Source organism: Zalophus californianus, chromosome 9 (assembly GCF_009762305.2).
Source record: "Zalophus californianus isolate mZalCal1 chromosome 9, mZalCal1.pri.v2, whole genome shotgun sequence".
Classification (NCBI taxonomy): domain Eukaryota; kingdom Metazoa; phylum Chordata; class Mammalia; order Carnivora; family Otariidae; genus Zalophus; species Zalophus californianus.
In genome coordinates this window covers 114,832,358-114,851,940 of record NC_045603.1, presented here as the reverse complement: position 1 = coordinate 114,851,940, position 19,583 = coordinate 114,832,358, and the positions used below count along the sequence as shown (strand labels likewise).

Below are 19,583 nucleotides of genomic sequence, written 5' to 3'. Positions count from 1 at the left end.
GGCCCAAGGTAGCGGTCTCCTCACTCCACCTCTTTTCTTAATTCTCTGATGCCCTGCCCATGTGCATGTAGGGTTTGGTGGGGTGGGACTGGCTGTCAAATCAGTAAGAGAGTTTTATTTGGGTAGTTGGTAACATGTCTATGTTGAGATGACTACATGGAGGACTGAATCTCCATTTAGCTTGTTCTCCAGGAGCAGGAAATGGCTCCTACTCTTGGTCATTTGAGCCTATCCTTGTTTTGGGAGTCTGTGCTTTCATAGGCTAAAGACTTAAAGGTTGGAGAGTACCACTGAACCCTGCAGAAGAGTGATAATAGGAGTGGGAACTCACAGAAAGAAAATACTAGGCAGTGTATAGGGAAATGGAGGCACAGCTACCCGGACTCTATTTTTATCGCAGTCTCTCTTCTTGGGTATCTGAGTGCCTGTGAAGGTTTTTAAGGTCTTGCTAGTTTATGTAGACCTAAATAAGGCAGGACCTGTGAAGGAAAAACTTTGGACCTTATAATTTTTAATCTTTTAATCTGGGAATAGTATTCCCACTAATAGCATTAATTTGTTCTTTAACATTTATATATTTATTTATTTCTTTTAATTGAAGCATAGTTGACCCAAGATGGTAAGTTAGTTTCAGGTGTACAAGGTAGTGCTTGAACAACTCTATATGTTACACCATGCTCACCACAAGTGTAGCTACTATCTGTTACTGCATAATGCTATTACAGTACCATTGACTATATTCCCTATGCTGTACTTGTATCCCTGTGACTTACTATAACTGGAATCCTGAACCTCCCATTCCCCTTCACCCATTGTGTCCGTCCCCCACCCCCTTCCCTTCTGGCAATACAGAATTCTCCCTATTTCTGGGTCTGTTTCTGCTTTTTGTTTGTTCATTTGTTCTGCTTTCTAGATTCTACATATAAGTGAAATCATACACTATTTGTCTTTCTCTGACTTATTTCACTTAGCTTAGCATAATACCCTCTAGGTACATCTACATTGTTGCAAATGGCAAGATCATATTCTTTTTTATGGCTGAGTAACATTCCTGTGTGTGTGTGTGTGTGTGTGTGTGTGTATGTGTGTGTAAGAGATACATCTGTTGATGGACACTTGGGTTGTTTCCATATATTGGCTGTTGTAAATAATGCTGCAATAAACATGGGGGCACATATATCTTTTCAAATTAGTGTTTTCATTTTCTTTGGGAAAGTAAATAACCAGTAGTGGAATTACTGCATCATATGGTATTTCTATTTTTAATATTTCAGGGAACCTCCATACTGTTTTCACACCATTTTCTATCCCCATCACCAGTGCACAAGGGTTCCTTTTTCTCTACATCCTCACCAACACTTGTTTTTTTTGTTTTTGATTCTAGCCATTCTGACAGGTATAAGGTGATAATTCATTGTGGTTAACTTTTAAACAATTAACTTTCAAACATTTCAGAGAATTCGTTGCCTGTCACTCTTAGGTATGGGAACTGAGACTGGGTCTTTAGTAGGTATTTCACATCTTCGGAGAGGTGGAGGCAAAATAGATAATGAAAACCTTTTTAAAAACAGAGACCAAATTTTGAAAGACCTATACTCTAACAACTATAAAACATTGATGACAGAAATTGTGTCAAGACAGAAGAAGTGGAAAGACATTGCATGCTCATGGATGGGAAAAACACATATTGTTAAAATGTCTATATTACCCAAGGCAATCTACAGATTTAATGCAATGCCTATTAAAATACCAACATTTTTCACAGAACTGGAACAAACAATCGTAAACTTTGTATGGAACCACTGAAGACCTCGAATAGCCAAAGCAATATTGAAAAACAAATTGGAAGTATCACAATTCCAGATTTCCAGTTCTATTACAAAGGTGTAGTAATCAAAACAGTATGGTACTGGCAAAATACAAATATAGATCAGTGGAATAGAAGAGAAAACCCCAGAAATAAACCCAAAACTATATGGTCAATTAATCTTTGACAAAGCAGGAAAGAATATCCAATGGAGAAAAAGCAGTCTCTTCAACAAATGGTGTTGGGAAAACTGGACAGCTACATGCAAAAGAATGAAACTGGACCACTTTCTTTAAAAATAAACTCAAAAATGGGTTTAAGACCTAAATGTGACACCTGAAATCATAAAAATACATGAAGAGAGCACAAGCAGTAATCTCTCTGATATTGGCTATAGCAGTGTTTGTTTTTTTTTTTTTTCTCTAATTATTTCTCCTGAGGCAAGAGAAACAAAAGCAAAAATAAACTGTTGGGACTACATCAAAATCAAAAGCTTTTGCACAGCGAAGGAATCAGTCCACAAAATGAAAAGGCAACCTATGAATAGGAGAAGATATTTGCAAATGACATATCTGATAAAGGGTTAGTATACAAATATAAAGAACTGATAGAACTCAACACCCAAAACACAACCCAGTTTAAAAATGATCAGAAGGCATGAACAGACATTTTTCCAAAGAAAACATACAGATGGTCAACAGGCACAGAAGAAGAGGCTCAACATCACTCATCATCGGGGATGATGCAAATCAAAACTACAATGAGACACCACTGCACACCTGTCAGAATGACTAGAATCAAAAACACAAGACACAAGTGTTGACGAGGATGCAGAGAAAAAGGAACCCTCTTGGATTGTTGGTGGGAATGCAAACTGGCGCAGCCACTGTGGGAAACAGTATGGAGTTTCCTCAAAAAGTTAAAAATAGAACCACCCTATAATCCAGTAATTGCACTACTGGGTATTTACCCAAAAAATACAGAAACACCAATTCAAGGGGCTACATGCACCCCTATGTTTACTACTGCATTATTTACCAGAGTCAGCCCAAGTGTCCATTGATAGATGAATGGATAAAGAAGTGATATATATACACAATGGAATATTATTCAGGCATAGAAAAGAATGAAATCTTGCCATTTGCAATGAAATGGACGGAACTAGAGAGTATTATGCTAAGTGAAGTCAGTCAGAGAAAGACAAATACCATATGATTTTACTCATATGTAGAATTTCAGAAACAATAAAAATGAGCAAAGGGGAAAAAAAAAAAAGACAAACCAAGAAACAGAGTCTTAATGATAGAGAACAAACTGATGGTTACCAGAGGGGAGATGGGTGGGGGAATGGGTGAAATAGGAGGTAGGGATTAAGGAATGCACTTGTCATGATGAGCACTGGGTGATGTTTGGAATTGCCGAATCATTATATTGTATACATGAAACTAATATAGTACTTGTATGTTAATGATACAGGAATTAAAATACAAACTTAGTAACAAAAACAGAGGCCAAATTTTAATTATATCAAGAAACTTCATTCAGTAAATAGATAGCTGACCTTTCATTCGATTTTTCTTTCTAATAAACTTGCTTTTGTTGTATGTTTTTGCTCTTAAGTATTTCCATTAAACCTGGTACTGATGATTCATGGCTTACATCAGATGCTGAAGACTTAAATTTTGGTATCCAGGTAAAGTACTCTCTTGTGCAATTTGTTTTCCTGCTCTGAATTTAGTTTGTATGTTATTTACTCTTAAAATTTAGCAGTGGCCTACCTATTATCATTTTATGTTTGTGATGGAAAGTTTGTCATAACAAACCATTTTGTAGAAATATGATGAGTTGAAAATTGTTTTTTTTTTTTTACTCTGGTAAATACTGAAGGTAGAGACTGAAAAAAGTGGGCTGGAAAATACATAATGACAGAAAATTATATTGGGAAAAGCTTTTCCATAATGGAGGAAATAAGATACTTGGTCAAGGGTAACGATTCTTACTGTGAGTTTTAAATTATGTTAACATGACTTTTCTTTCTTTCTTTCTTTCTTTCTTTCTTTCTTTCTTTCTTTCTTCTTTCTTTCTTTCTTTCTTTCTTTCTTTCTTTCCTTTCTTTTTCTTTTTTCTTTATTTATTTATTTATTTTTTTCTTTCTTTCTTTTTCTTTCTTTCTCTTTCTTTCTTTCTTCTTTCTTTCTTTCTTTCTTTCTTTCTTTCTGTCTTTCTTTCTTTCTTTCTTTTTCTTTCTTTCTTTCTTTCTTTCTTTCTTTCTTTCTTTCTTTCTTTCTTTCTTTCTTTCTTTCTTTCTTTCTTTCTTCTTTCACTTGACGTGTATACTCATGCCTAAATGAAATCTATAGTGGATTCAATTATTGCGGAGATTTTTTATCTTGGACATTTTTTACCTTGGTAACATATTGTTTCAAAAAAGACTTTTTTCTCTATTTTTATCCTTTGTTCTACATTTAGACTAAAATAATATTAGAAATTGTGGAAATTCAGAAATTTAAATTGTTTCTCAAAATTTATATTGCAAAGGTATTCCACTGTGTTTTCAAAATAATTCCATTAAGAGTATACTTAAAACTTTATCTAAGTGAAGAATACATGTTTTGCCTAAAATAATAATCAGCTCTAGAGGCAGAGGCTCTTCATAGCCATATGATAAAATGTCCAATTTGAGAAATCTTTTATAGTATAGTTTTTAAAAATATCTACTCAATCTTTGTATCAGATTCTAAAATTTAAAATTTCATTCTTATTTAAATATTCATTTTAAAGCCCCTGCATCATTATAAGCTACTGGATGTTAGGAAACGTAATTGTGCATCTCCTAGAACGCCTAGAATAAAGTCTTGCTTGGAAGAAGCCATTTCATATTTTCTGAATGTGAATAAATGAGCAGACAGATGGAATTCTATATAATGGAATGTTATAAGTAATGTGCATAATGTGTCATAAATATATGAATTTTTAACAATATGGCTCAGATTTATATTCCTTTTTTAGTTTCTATAAACATTTTATTTATTATTTATTTGAGAGAGAGAGGGAGAGAGAGAGAGAAACAACAGAGGGGAGAGGGCCAGAGGGAGAAGCAGGCTCCCCGCCGAGCCGGGAGCCGGCGGACTCAGTCCCAGGAACCCGGCATCATGACCTGAGCCGAAGGCAGTCGCTTAACCAACTGAGCCACCCTCGCGTCCCAATTCTGCTGTTTTTATTCAAACAGAAATGAAGCAGAATTTATAAAAATTGCAATTATTTATAATGATAAAGTTAAACACGAAATATTTTTATCGATTAAAATTACGACAAACTAAGAGTCAAATGTTATAATTAATGAAAAAAAGTTCTGGGATGACTGGGTGGCTCAGTCGTTAAGCATCTGCCTTAGGCTCAGGTCGTGATCCCAGGGTCCTGGGATCGAGCCGCGCATCGGGCTCCCTGCTCGGCCGGAGGCCTGCTTCTCCCTCTCCCACTCCCCCTGCCTGTGTTCCTGCTGTCGCTGTCTCTCTCTCTGTCAAATACATAAATAAAAATCTTAAAACAATATATATATATATAAGCATTGAATGATGTTAAAGCATAAATGGGGATGCTTAGACTTTTCTCTGTCATCTCTGCATTTACGCATAAAAACTATTTCCTTATACTTTTTACGTGTAATTGATAAAATAATTATGTGCTAAATATAATAATACAGCATAATACAGTTCTGCTAATTTGCAAGCTTAACTTAATGAAAGCTGCGTAGTATTATTGCAGAAAACTGAGGCTTAGGAGTCATAAGGAAGTAGTTTGGGTTTTGAAATTAAGTTATTTAAAAAACTAAAGAATTACTCTAGGCCAAGCTATGGCCAGATGTGATTCTGTGGTGTATATGGATGTGCAAAATTCCTAATCAGATCTAGAAAGTTTGGGTTACAGTTTTTTACAACTTGGAACCTGAAAAGCTAATGCCTGGGACTTGAAAGCATTTTCTATGTGTGTGTGTGTGTGTGTGTGTGTGTGTGTGTGTGTGTGTGTGTGTGTGTGTGTGTGTGTGTGTGTGTGTGTGTGTGTGTGTGTGTGTGTGTGTGTGTGTGTGTGTGTGTGTGTGTGTGTGTGTGTGTGTGTGTGTGTGTGTGTGTGTGTGTGTATATATATATTTTAAGATTTTATTTATTTGAGAGAGAGAGAGTGAGTGAGCAGGAGGGAGAGGGAGAATCTGCAGCAGACTCCACTCTGGGCGCAGAGCACTACTGATACCAAGAGTTGGACGCTCAACTGACTGAGCCATCCAGGGGCCCTGAAAGTATTATATTTGGATTGTCAAGTGGATTTACAAGGAGCTTTGGGATTATAATAACAATTTGGTTTAGCGGTGTTTTATTTATTTATTTTTAAAAAGATTTTCTTTATTTATTTGAGAGAGAGAGAGAGAAAGACAGCGTGAGCTGGGGGAGGCGTGGAGGGAGAGGGAGAAGCAGGCTCCCCACTGAGCACATGGGGCTAGATCCCAGAACCAACTGAGCCACCCAGGCATCCCTGGTTTAGTGGTGTTTTAATAGGTAAAAGCCTTTTTGGATAGTTAAAATAGTATGCATTAAGTATCTTTGTGGCAGCCATACTTGTAGTAACATAAGTATAAAGTGATGATGACCTATTCTAAGGTGACAGACCATGGAAGGAGGTAAAAAGGGCCTGACCTCTTAGCACAGGCAGGTGCTACACAATGGTGCAAGCACCATATTCGAAGTCAAAAGATATGCTAGCATCCTGGTTCTGTCACTTGGTAGCTGTGGGATCCCAGAAAAACTTGTTTAACCTGTTTGAATGTCAGTGACCTCATTCATAAAAATGGTACTAATACCTACCTCTCAGGTATGTGTAATGAACAAATGTGGGAACAAATGTGAAAACACTTTGTATACTGTAAAGGCTGCTATAGAAATACAGGACAAAAATGATCACAGCAGTATTTAGTGATTTATTAAATATTGAGGACACTTTTTTTAAATGTGAAGATTTCTGAAGGACAATAAAATAAATGGCAGTAGTGTCAAGAAAAGAATGGCAAAGTTAGAACGGGCAGGTGGATTTCTAATTTGGGATATGTTAAGTTTCAGTGACATTGTATAGGTATACAGCTGACCCTTGAACGGGATGAGTTTGAATTGTGTGTCCACTTACACACAGACTTTTTTGATACAGTACAGTACTGTTAATCTGTTTTCCTTATGATTTTCTTAATAGCCTTTTCTTTATATTGTAAGAATCCAGTATATAATACCTATAACATGAAAATGGGTTAATTGACGTTACATTAATGGTAAGGTCAGCATTAGGTTATAATTTACTCTGACCTTCCATGCTCACTTTACAGAGTCCAGGGCCAAATGAGGATTAAGACGTAGATTAGATCTAGAGAGCAGATACGAGGTCTTCTCTTTGAATGTTTTGGTTTTTAATTTACATTTTTCCTATTTTAAGTCTAATTGCGTTTAAAGTAGGAAGTTCAATAGGAGATTAGTAGTTAAGTTTTTGGGGAATCAAAAGTTAGATGTGGATTTTTGACTGCACGGCTGTGAACGCCCTTAACCCTTGCATTGTGTAAGGGTCGACAGTATAGTGACTTGGTACTTGAGACCTTCTCAGTGAGATGATTTTATTTCTTTTTTAGAGAGAGAGAGAGAGAGAGAGAGCGTGTGAGAGGGGTGGGGAGGGGCAGAAGAAGAGGGAGAGAGAGAATCCCAAGTAGGCTTCATGCTCAGCACGGAGCCGGACATGGGGCTTGATCTCATGACCCTGAGATCGTGAACTGAGCTGAAATCAAGAGTTGGACACTTAACTGACTCTGCCACACAGGCACCCCCCTCAGTGAGATTTTATATGTTTTGACCTTAAATACATTTCTGTTATTGAATATCAGCTATGTACCAGGCTGTATAGGTTGAGGGGTTAGGCTGTAGTGGTAGGAGCAGAAAAAATAAGGAAACAGCAATCCATTGTAAGTTACTATAAGTGCTTTGTATAAAGAAAATGGAAATGTTAGGTTAGGGAATTTTGGGGGAGTTTGTCATTAGGATGGGGATGAGAATGGGAATGGAATTTTGTTAGTCAGGAAAGATCTCTCTGAATGTGGCAAGAGCTGCCAAGTGGCGGATGAGAAGGACCAGTCGTGCCAGGGTCTTGGAGAAGGACGTTCTAGACAGAGAGAACCATGGATCACATCTATGCATCATTTCACTCTTATGTCTTGGAATGACCAGGAAGCGGGAAGATCCGCCCCATTGTCATAATCATTGTTGTTACTGTTGGGTGTAGAAAAGAAAATGTGCATACTAAAATAAGTGCCTGGTACATTTTAGGTAATTAATAAATAAATGTTCTTATTCTTCCCTTAGGAAAGCTTAGACTTTTTGAAGAGTTTCATACCTGTATCTAAACTGCTTTGCTATTATTTAAATATAATTTCAAGAAAAGTTTTTTTCTTTCTTTGCCATTTCATTCAACCATTTATCCTATCAATAAAAATTCCAAGCCTTTGTTTATCTAAATGAAGCAGCAGCTACCACAGTGTTCTATTTATACTCAAGATGATATACTCCAAGGTTTCTCATCATGTCCAGTATCTTCTTCTTTGAGCACTGAAAACGTTTCTGCCGTCAGGAAGAGTTTAAATTTGTAGCAAATATACTTATTAAAGAATTTGTTTAAATACATCTTTTTAATGTCCTTTTATTTTGGTGGGGAATGCAAAGGAGAGTTAGGTGTTTTGTTAGTTCCTGTTGAAAGGTACATACAAATCAGTCTTCTGTCTATGAAAGTATTTACTCTGGCCTTCCATGTTCGGTTTACAGAGTCAGTGGGCAAATGTAGATTAAAAGGTACCCTTAATCTAGAAAGCATATATGAGGTTTTGAGATGTTTTGGTTTTCAATACATGCTTTTCTTATTTGTAAGTCTGATTGCTGTTAACATCGGAAATTCAGATATTTTCTTAGAAAAGGATTCGGAAGTCTTTATGCAGCTCATTTTTGATGTTAATTTTAACAGAGTATTTCTGAGAGTCTTCCAAAGAAAGACGTTAAACGTTTATCTGGAGCTGCGGATCAGAAGGGACCACGTATATTAAATGAAGAAGTAGAAGGTAAGAATTGTATTTTATTAAAAAGTCACTTGATAGAATGTTAATTTAAAATGGGAATAGTGATTGATATGTTCTAATATCCAAAGAAAATCACCTATTAAACGCATAGAAAGGAGAAAGATGTGAAAAGGAGATAAATTGATATCTTATCAGGTGTCAGCAACAGATTAAATTGAGAGTGCCACTGCAGGAACTAAATTACTGGTTCCATTTCAAGATACTCTAAGACCTAAGGAACATCAGGAAATAAGAGGAAAAGAGCAAAAGAGGGAATGATGAGAAAGGCGGAGAGTACCGGGAGTAAATGAAGGGCAAAGGCAGCTCTTTATAGTGGAAGGTGGTAACATAAAATAATTCTTTAGAAGGAAGAGCAGAGTATTTGAAATGCAGGAAAAATATCAAGTGAGCTTCCAGTACCAAAGTTTGTCAGAGTAGTATGCCAAAATTTTTCCACTCTTCCTGATTTCCTCACTGTTGGGAAGACATTAAGGACCGGCGTAGCTGATTATGCAGAGCTATGTCCTAGTCGGCTATAAATGTATATATCTTAATGTCATACAAAATGGTGGCACTTCATAAGATAGTACCATTTAGTGCAAAATAAGAGAATTGAAAGGAAGAAGAGAGCAGGGTCAGTTAGGGGGAGATCAAGGAAGCTTTCGCCCTGATAAAAAGTCCATTAGAAAGTTTATGACTTTTTTTTTAAATTTTATTTATTTATTTGACACAGAGAGAGAGACAGCGAGAGAGGGAACACAGGCGGGGGGGTGGGAGAGGGAGAAGCAGGCTTCCCGCCAAGCAGGGAGCCCAATGTGGGGCTCGATCTCAGGACCCCGAGACGATGACCTGAGCTGAAGGCAGACGCTTAACAACTGAGCCACCCAGGCACCCTGAAAGTTTATGACTTTTAATACATTTTCAGTTTTGGAGAATCGATAGGAACTTGAGGCTTTTTCTAGAAGGTTAAGTTAAGGTAAAGGAATGTGGCAGCAGACTCCGTATGGACCAGAATTTCTCAAATTGTAGTGAATCATCCGAGACCTTGTTAAAAATGCAATTGTGAGCAGCAGGTCTGGGATTCTGCATTCTGACCTCTCAGGTGATGCCAGTGTTGGTGGTCCTTGGGTCATGTGCTCCGTACGTAGCAAGGATGTAGACTTCCCTATAGAGAAATCTGGAAGGGCCACTGGATAGTTCAAGACATAATAGGATCAAGGAAGAGCATGACTTTGTTTTTATTGCTGAGCATGTTTTTAGCTAGAGGGGAGCAAGGAGATGGAGAAAGAGAGGTTATAGATGTAAGATACTGCTGCCACACCAAGAGGAAAGAAGCGGTGGAGATAATCCATAATCAAAGGGATGTAAAAGCAGAACAGTCAAGACCATAGATCCAGAAATTACTTTTTTTAAAGACTTATTTATTTATCTTAGGGAGAGAGAGAGAGAGAGAGAGAGCGCGAGCAACCAGGGCGAGGGGCAACGGGAGAGGGAGAGAGTATCCTTAAGCAGACTCCCTGCTGAGCCTGGAGCCCGATGCGGGGCTCAGTCCCAGGACCCCGACATCATGACCGGAGCTGAAATCAAGAGCCAAGACACCCAACTGACTGTGCCACCCAGGCGCCCCCAGAAATTACTTTTGAAGAAGGTGGATAGTGAAGGGAAGGAGGGAAGAAAGAAAGTCGTGGTAGCTAGGAAATTTTGGAGTTGATGAGGAAACTTGAGAGAATTCACTTTAGATGGCTTGAGTGTATTTGCACTAAAGCAGATTAAATTACAGCTGCTCCACAAAGAATACTGAAAGCAGATGGAATGCTAAACTTGGGGTAAAACAGCCACTCATTCATCCTCCTGAGATCTATGGGACATCAAAGATCTATGTTGTATTGGTATTCATTATTCAAATGAGATTAATTTGAATATGGAAGCTTTGGCTGTTTTTCTTTTTTAAGATAGCTAATTTTTTGATATGATAGCTGTTTCAAAAAAACCTTTTAAAGACTAACATGATCTACCAAATCAAACTAATTTTGGAAACAAAAGAGATTATCGCGTTCATTCCCTAAATGCTAAAATTGTTATTATCAGTAAGTATGACACTGATTTTGAAATACAAAAGATTTTCAGTATCTAAAAATTCTGTGGCGATTAAATTGATTTTTTTTCCATTTTGGTAGTCCTATTTCCATACTGAAAGCGTATTATACATTATTTCCTTTTTTTCCCCAAGATTTTATTCTTTGAGAGAGAGAATGAGAGAGAGAGAGAGTATGAGAGGGGGGAGGGTCAGAGGAGAAGCAGACTCCCCGCTGAGTGGGGAGCCCGATGCGGAACTCGATCCCAGGACCCTGGGATCATGACCTGAGCCGAAGGCAGCCGTTTAACTGACTGAGCCACCCAGGCACCTCCCTTTATTATTTTTAATGAATAAATGGAATACTGGTTTTAAGGAGCACTATATTATTTAAAAATAATATGTGGAAAGTCAGTTTTCATTCTACTAAGATACTCAGTCTATTGATTAACCACATCTAATGTGTGCTCTACTTAATGTACCAGTTAATTCCATGCCTTTTATCAGTCATGTGATCAGGTCTGTACTCATAAATCGTACAATATTTTTTTCACCCCTGTAGTTTTAGGTTCTTTCTTTACTTGTAGAATTAACACTGTGTTTTCAAAAGATTTTCAATGATCTCCTAGAGTAGTGAGTACAGGCAAGAAATGCAAAGTTATTTACCTCTGCAAGTGACTTGTTTGCTGTTACTTCTTCCCGAGCTTGGTAGATTCAAGAAGGAGGACTTCTAAAATACCTACAGGTTCCTGTAACAAAGGAAGATCTGAAACAAAAATTAGAAATACAAGCAACTTAAAACAGTTCATGTGGATTGTTTCTCTTCTCTCTTGATGCCTTTTATAAAGTAGTGAGCAAAGTTAGTTCTCTAGGGACCCACGATTGTGTGCTTATTCATTTAATACAGATTTATTCTGTACTGTGCCCTGATAATTTTATATCCTCAATATTTCTGGACCCATTCTGTCAGTTCAGGTGTACTTCCTCTTTATTTTGCAGTACTGCCTTGTAATTCATCTCCCATCTTGTGTGACAGTGCCCCTCAAATTCATCCCTCTCCACGGCATTTAGAGTGATCTGTCTCAAATGTCAATATGACTAGGAACCACTGTTGAAAATATATTTGTGTCCAGGTATCTTAAACTTACATATAAAGCTTTCATAATCTTGACTTCTGCCAAACTCTCTAGCCCTTTCTGCCGTCTGCCCTTTTCTCTGGCATTCTGAACTGCTGCTGATGTCTTCCTCTTAGATCCCTGTATTACCCTGTTGTGTGCTTCTCTCCCTTTTAGACAAATATTTACCCTGTCGTGTGTTCTCTCCCTTGTCTTCCTACAGCCTTGCATACTCTCCCTGTTTTCCTCCCTCTAATCCCTTTGAATCTGGCTGACCTCACTGTTTTCAGTTTCGGTTCAGGCATTATGTCCAGGAAAACCATTCCTGACACCTTTTATCTACGTGCTTCTTGAAACCTGGGTGCCTAGCACTTACTGGGAACTCAGTAAATAATTACTGAGTAAAATGAAGACAGTTTACATAGAGATGACTTAAGAGATTGCCCCATATAGGGGCACCTGTGTGGCTCAGTCGGTTGCGCGTCCAACTCTTGATTTCGGCTCAGGTCATGAGCTCAGAGTTGTGAGATCGAGCCCCTGTGTGGCTCAGTGCTGGGCTTGGAGCCCGGTCAAGATTCTCTCTCTCTCTCTCTCTCTCTCTCTCTCTCTCTCTCTCTGCTCCTCCCCCTCTCTAAAAAAAAGAGAGAGAGAGAGAGAGAGATTGTCCCATATAGTCCAGGAGCCAAAGAAATAGATATAGAAAGAAGTAATTTACAGTTCAGGTGGTGAAGATACACTAGAAAAATCTGTAAAGTACTAAGGTACCCCTGAAGAAAGAGACACCTATTAATCTGGGGAAGACTAGCCATAATCAAGGATGACTTTACATAGCAGTCTGTGTCCTAAAAGATGTGAAGAAATTTATCAAGTAGGAGAGGAAAACATTTCAGGAATGTTTACACTCAGCAGCGACATACACCCATAGGAAGCTTGTACACTAATAAAGGCATAAAAAATCCTAATAATTTTGGAAACCATGAATAATGTTGTAGCTGAGGCTTTGGGTGTTAAGAGGTGCTGTTACAAGGTAAAGAATAGTCTGTTGTGATTTTACATGTTTCTGCTGCATTTTAAAATTTTGTTTCTGAGTGTTTTGTTCATTGATGTGAGGTGGATGAACTTGTGAATGAATCGTTGAGATGTTTGTATGTCTTTAACCTGGTGACATTTAGTATTTCCCAAATGGTTTGTTGAAGTTTCCGGTAATTAAAAGTGTTTCTTAAAGTAAATATTCAGCTAAAGATTAAGTTTAATTTGAACTATCAATAGATGAAATGTTATTTTCTGTTTTTAAGAAGGATATAGCTTTTATCTAACCATTCTCAGTAGTCCATTTTAACTAAATATATAGATTTGCCAGGAGAACGAGACTTAGAAAGGACATCAGAGGAAGAGCAAAAAAGACTTGATGAAAGGGACAATAAGCACTTACAGGTATGTAAAAAGTTAAATTTAAATGTAAATTTCCGCTTTTATATTGTTTTTCCTGCTTTAATAACGTAACATAGTTCAAATGAAATTATCTTTTGAATGGACATATTGAAGTCAATAGATTATAATTTAATATTTAGTTTTTATAAAATTTTACAAGTTACAAACCTTAAACTATTGTTAGAATTTATAGTAACTTATAGCTAAACTTCATCCTTGGAATTGAGAGGAAAAAAAAATTCCTGAACAGTGTTTGCTTCTTCCATTTTTGTCACTTTTTATGTGATAAAGAAGGTAACACCAAATATTGAATCATATGTTTAAACAGTTGAAATTATGAGCAGCGTAATAATGATGACTACTGACTTAGATCCACGTAGAAGGAGTAATTATCCTCAGTGGTTCCAAATGTGCAGTTCTGTATTGCCCATCACTAATGCCAAGATTAAAGATTTATTTTGCCTTGTGATCTCTGTGTAGTTGACTTCAGAGAGTGGGGTCATAAAGTCAGCACAATTGCCAATTGCCTAGAATCCCACCTTCCAGGATGGGACCTTTGTAGTTGGGTAATAAACCATAACTCTTTCAGTTATTTCATTTCAGCGTAGGAAATCAGTATTATTAACATTTTTCTTATCCACTCTCAGTGGACATTATATTAAAGCTGGATAGAAGCAGATAATTATAGTGATGTATAACACTATCATAGTATATAATTTGAATTAAGATTTAGGAATTTTCTTTCTGATTGATGTTAATTGATTTTGGCTCCTAATAACTTAAAATTTGCCTATTCTCTAGTTATTAGTCTTTAAAGAAAATCCTCAAATGCACGGTAGGGGCTATGTAAGGTATGGTGAGGTAAAATGTTTTTAAGTTTGTCACATTAAAAATAATGTAATTCATTTTTTGGTAGATGGAACATGGAATGAATTGTTTATTTCCAAAAAACTGACAAAGTTAAGTTGATGGATTTATGTTTTTCTTCTGTCTTAAGCTAGGGCGAGTTATTTTTCGCTTCTTTGTTACAATCCAGTGACTTGGGAGCAGCTTAACATAGATTAAGAAATCTAACAGTTAAATTTTAATTATTTTCTAATTTTTCTTTGTCCATACTTGATTACTTAAGGATAAAGTTATTTTACAAACATGTATCCTGGCAGAAAAGACATCTGAAAATCAAACCAAGCAAATTAATGTTCCACTTTTGCATCTGCAAAAAAAGTCTCGAGAACCAGAGATGAATAAGAACTGTGATAGAGAGGCTCGTGTAGCTGTATATTCAGAACATCCTCCTGTGCAAAAGCATGAGGAACTCTGGATCAAACAAGGCAAATTAGAGTGGAAAAACAATTTAAAACTCATCACCAGTGAGTTAAAGCGGAAGTTTGGTAAAACTTGTCAAAGACACAAAATTCCTCCTTATCCTAAGGAAGAGTCACTACATGGTAACTTTAAAGAAGGAGCAAACGTAATGGAAATACCTTCTAACTTGACAAATGACAGACTCGATTGTGAGAAAAGGGATACATTTGCAGTGCCTGTCCCTCTAGTATTTCAGGCATCTGCTGAACAAAAAACGTCTAGTCTCAAATATGCTTGGCAGTCATCTTCTGATTTTACTTTAAGTGAAAATAAATCGGACTGTGAAAATGGTCACAAACCAGACACTGAGCATGTTTTTAACAAAAATAAGAGTTTTAAAAGTGATACAGAAAATAAAAAAGTAAGGAACCCACTCGCTATGTTTGAAGTGAAAGAAGACCAAGAGCTTGACATGCCAATGGCAAAAAGTATGAACCAAAGTAGCACTAATTCTAAATTAGAGATGGGACATATACCTCAGTCTAGTCATTCGGAAAGCCTTTGTGACAAAAGGTTTTCCAGCTCCAATGAGGTGAGACAGATGGCTCAAATAAAAAGGCACAATAGTTCTGCTGTTACAGACACTTACAAGAAGACAAAAGACTTGTTCCGGAAGCCATTCTGTGCAGATAATGACAGTACTAATAACTATAGAAGTATGGAACCCGAAGTAGAAAATGAGAGTTCTTCTCCACCATGTAGTTACGGAACATCAGAAGTATATCTAAAAGAAGAAATACAGCAAGATGTTCAAAAGGTTAAGAACGAGATAGGCATGTTACAGATAGACTTCCTGGATTTGGAAAAAGAGAAAGTTCAACTTCAAAAAGAGGTAAGAGGTTCACTTTGCTGCTGCTCTTTTGTTTTTTTCTCTTTATCAGTTATCTGAGTCATTTTGATTTTCCACTTAGGAGAAGAGATCGTGTATAAAATGGGGTTGTCTAAATACGTGATTGTGTTCGGAAATAGCTTATTTCTGCTATCTAAATGATAGGAGTGCAGGAAAGCATTCTTATGATTTGTTTTCCTTAGGTTTCTCCGTCAGTCTCCCAAGTGGCATGTGAACTTGGGAACGAATTTAGCTATGCACCATGTGACCTCATGAACCCGAGTAACCGTAAAGAAAATTCCTTAAAAAATGCAATTATCGGGGAGCCTGGGTGACTCAGTCGTTAAGCATCTGCCTTCGGCTCAGGTCATGATCCCGGGGTCCTGGGACGGAGCCCCGCATCGGGCTCCCTGCTCATTGGGAAGCCTGCTTCTCCCTCTCCCACTCCCCCTGCTTGTGTTCCATCTCTCTCTGTGTCTCTCTCTGTCAAATAAATAAATAAAATCTTTAAAAAAAAAAAAAACTTAAAAAAAATGCAGTTATCTTGGCACGTCTGGGTGGCACAGTCGAGCATCCGACTCTTGGTTTTGGCTTGGGTTTTGATCTCAGGTTCGTGAGATTGAGCCCCACGTTTGGCTCTGTGCTCAGTGTGGAGTGTGCTTTAGTTTCTCTCTCCTTCTCCCTCTGCCCTTCCTGCTCATGCTCTCGCTCTCTGTCTCTCAAATAAATAAATCTTTAAAAAATATATAATAATCTCTAGTGTTTTGTTTTTTTTTTAAGTTTTCTTTCTTTATTTATTTGAGAGAGCGCGCACGTGTGTGCACGAGCATGAGCCGGGGGAGAGGCAGAGGGAGAGAGAGAGGGAGAAGCAGACTCTGCTGAGCAGGGAGCCTGACATGGGGCTCCATCCCAGGCCCCTGGGATCATGACCTGAGCTGAAGGCAGACGCTTAACCGCTGAGCCATCCAGGTGCCCCATCTCTAGGGTTTTTATTTTTATCTATTGGCTTAAATATAAACTGCGTTTCCATAAACAATAAAATGGGAAAGAAGCAATGACTAAGAGAAAAGATATAAACAAATATTTCAGCTAAACCTATTTATTGTTTCAGTATGTGCAATCTTTTCTGCTTTGTACTCTTGGAACTTAGAATTCCAACAGGACCACGTTGAGATATTTTTAATAACAAATATTTGGATTATCACTTTCTTCCTCCACATTTTTTAAAAACAGACTCTTTTTTTAAGATTTATTTATTTATTGAGAGAGCATAAGCCAAGGGGAGGGCTAAAGGGAGAGAGGGAGAGAGAGAGAGAGGTAGGTAGACTCCCCACTGAGCATGGAGCCTGATGCGGGGCTCAATCCCACAACCTCGAGATCATGAGCTGAGCCAAAATCAAGAGTCAGAGGCCCAACTGACTGAGCCACCCAGGCGCCCCCCTCCACTTTTTTTGGTCACCATTCTCACATGTTTCTGTTGAGTCAGACCTTCATATTATGTTTAATAAAGTATGGTACATTTTGACATGTATGATTTTTATAATGTAGGTAGCAGAAACCTTCAGAAACCTTCAGTATTTAACTCGAAGGGAGAAAATGGACTTTTGAGGTGAATTGAGTTTTAAAAATAGACAAAAATCTAGAGATATCCTCCTTTAAAAGAAGAAGTAGCTAAGCACCGTGTCCCCAATTAAGATATGAAATTACTGTGCCAGTGTCATACTTTTAATGTATCTGATTAATTTAATGAATGTGTTTGATAACTTACCTGATTCAGCATCAAAGAATTGTATCATCTCTTTCGGTGCCATAAGATGCTAGGTAATGCCACTTTAGGAACTTTGGACCAAATTAACCTTTTTTTGGTTTTACTCCCATTTATCAGTGGAAAACAGGATTAAAGTTGATAATTACTTTTATATCCTCTAGCTATAAAATTTTATGGTTTTTGAATGTGGAATTTGGGGAGCATTACTCATTTCCCAAAATTCTACACTAACAGTTTCACTCTGTTCTTTTTGTGTTGTGGTGAACTTTGGTTCATATATTTTAATGAACACTGTCACTTTTTTGATAGCCCTAGGATCCAAATGAAAAAAAGAATTGTAAAAGGTAGTTGGGGAAAAAATAGCTCAGTGTAGAAAGAGGAAAACTTCTGTTTGTTCCTGGAGCACCACAATGTCACATCCTTTAAATCTGGCTGTTTTTGCAAAATCCAGGTGGTAAGGACAGAAGATGACACATTTTGTGTCTTTGTCTTTTTATTTCTTTGTATCTGCTGGTCAGATGGGGTGGGGTGGGGAATGGTAGGGAGCAAACCGTGGATATGAATACAAAATTAAGAAAGCCCTTTTTCAAATTTGGGAAAATTCTGTTTTAATTAATTAATTATTTTTTAAGATTTTATTTGTCAGAGAGAGAGAGAGAGAGAGAGAGCACAAGCAGGAGGAGCGGCAGGCAGAGGGAGAAGCAGGCTTCCCACTGAGCAAGGAGCCTGATGCGGGCCTCGATCCCAGGACCCTGGATCAGACCCGAGCCGAAGGCAGACGCTTACCCAGCTGAGTCACCCACGCGTCCCAATTCTGCTGTTTTTATTCAAACAGAAATGAAGCAGAATTTATAAAAATTGCAATTATTTATAATGATAAAGTTAAACACAAAATATTTTTATCGATTAAAATTATGACAAACTAAGAGTCAAATGTTATAATTAATGAAAAAAAGTTCTGGGATGCCTGGGTGGCTCAGTCGTTAAGCGTCTGCCTTCGGCTCAGGTCGTGATCCCAGGGTCCTGGGATCGTGTCCCGCATCGGGCTCCCTGCTCAGTGGGGAGCCTGCTTCTCTCTCTGTCTGCACCTCCCTCCTCCTGCTTGTGCTCTCTCTCTGATAAATATATAAAATCTTGAAAAAATGTATAATTAATGCAAAAAGTTCTTTTTAATGAATAAAGTAGTAACAATTATCCTTAGTATCAAATTTCCATTAAAGATTAATGAAAAGAAGAGACAGCAAAGTAATGGGATGGCAGTATTCGAAAACGTGTGTGTTGTCGCTGCTGCTGCTGCTGGACTAATTCCACAAAGAGAGAGTGGAAAAACTGAAAACCACCTCTTTCCTTTTGGGAAAAAGGAAGATTCTGATGGGTAAGCCTATAGCAATATTTAAATAGTAGGTAATTATTATTTTCCTATAAAACAAATTCTAGTTAACAAATTTTATATTTTTAGTAGGGCTATTCCGTCCTGGGTGCTAATCAGAAAAATGCAAATAACGAGATATCATTTTTTGCGGTCATTGTGATAAATATTTTATTAAAAAAATAATACCCAAAGTTAGCAAATGTGAGGAAAAAGGCATTCCTATACACTGTTGTTAGATGAAATTGGTAAATCCTTTCTGAAGGGTGATTTTAGCAGTGTGTTTCAAAAATTTTAAATATGGTGTCCTTTTTTTAAATTTATTTTTTTTTAAGATTTTATTTCTTTATTTGACAGACAGAGAGAGACACAGCGAGAGAGGGAACACAAGCAGGGGGAGTGGGAGAGGGAGAAGCAGGCTTCCCGCGGAGCAGGGAGCCCGATGTGGGGCTCGATCCCAGCACCCTGGGATCATGACCTGAGCTGAAGGGAGACGCTTAACAACTGAGCCACCCAGGCGCCCCTCTTATAGAATTTTAATATGACTAATTATTTTGGGTATATCCTAGAGTTAGATGATTTTTATCAAGCATGAAATATTGCTCTTCAAACTTAATAGTGTTTCTGTGGTCTTTCTAAGCATGAGAAAAAATGATTATCAGGTTATATAGTGTTATATATATATATATATATACA

General features: G+C 37.4%; 1 protein-coding gene across 1 annotated transcript in view; it reads left to right on the top strand.

Annotated features, from left to right (window-relative positions):
* The window catches only part of LOC113936877 (ankyrin repeat domain-containing protein 26-like), a 101,932-nt gene that overhangs the window by 21,214 nt on the left and 61,135 nt on the right, over positions 1 to 19,583 (top strand). The window contains 5 exon segments of the mRNA XM_035721905.1: positions 3,428 to 3,500; positions 8,846 to 8,939; positions 13,477 to 13,559; positions 14,686 to 15,753; positions 18,739 to 18,893. Coding sequence (XP_035577798.1) covers positions 3,428 to 3,500; positions 8,846 to 8,939; positions 13,477 to 13,559; positions 14,686 to 15,753; positions 18,739 to 18,893 — 1,473 coding nt within the window.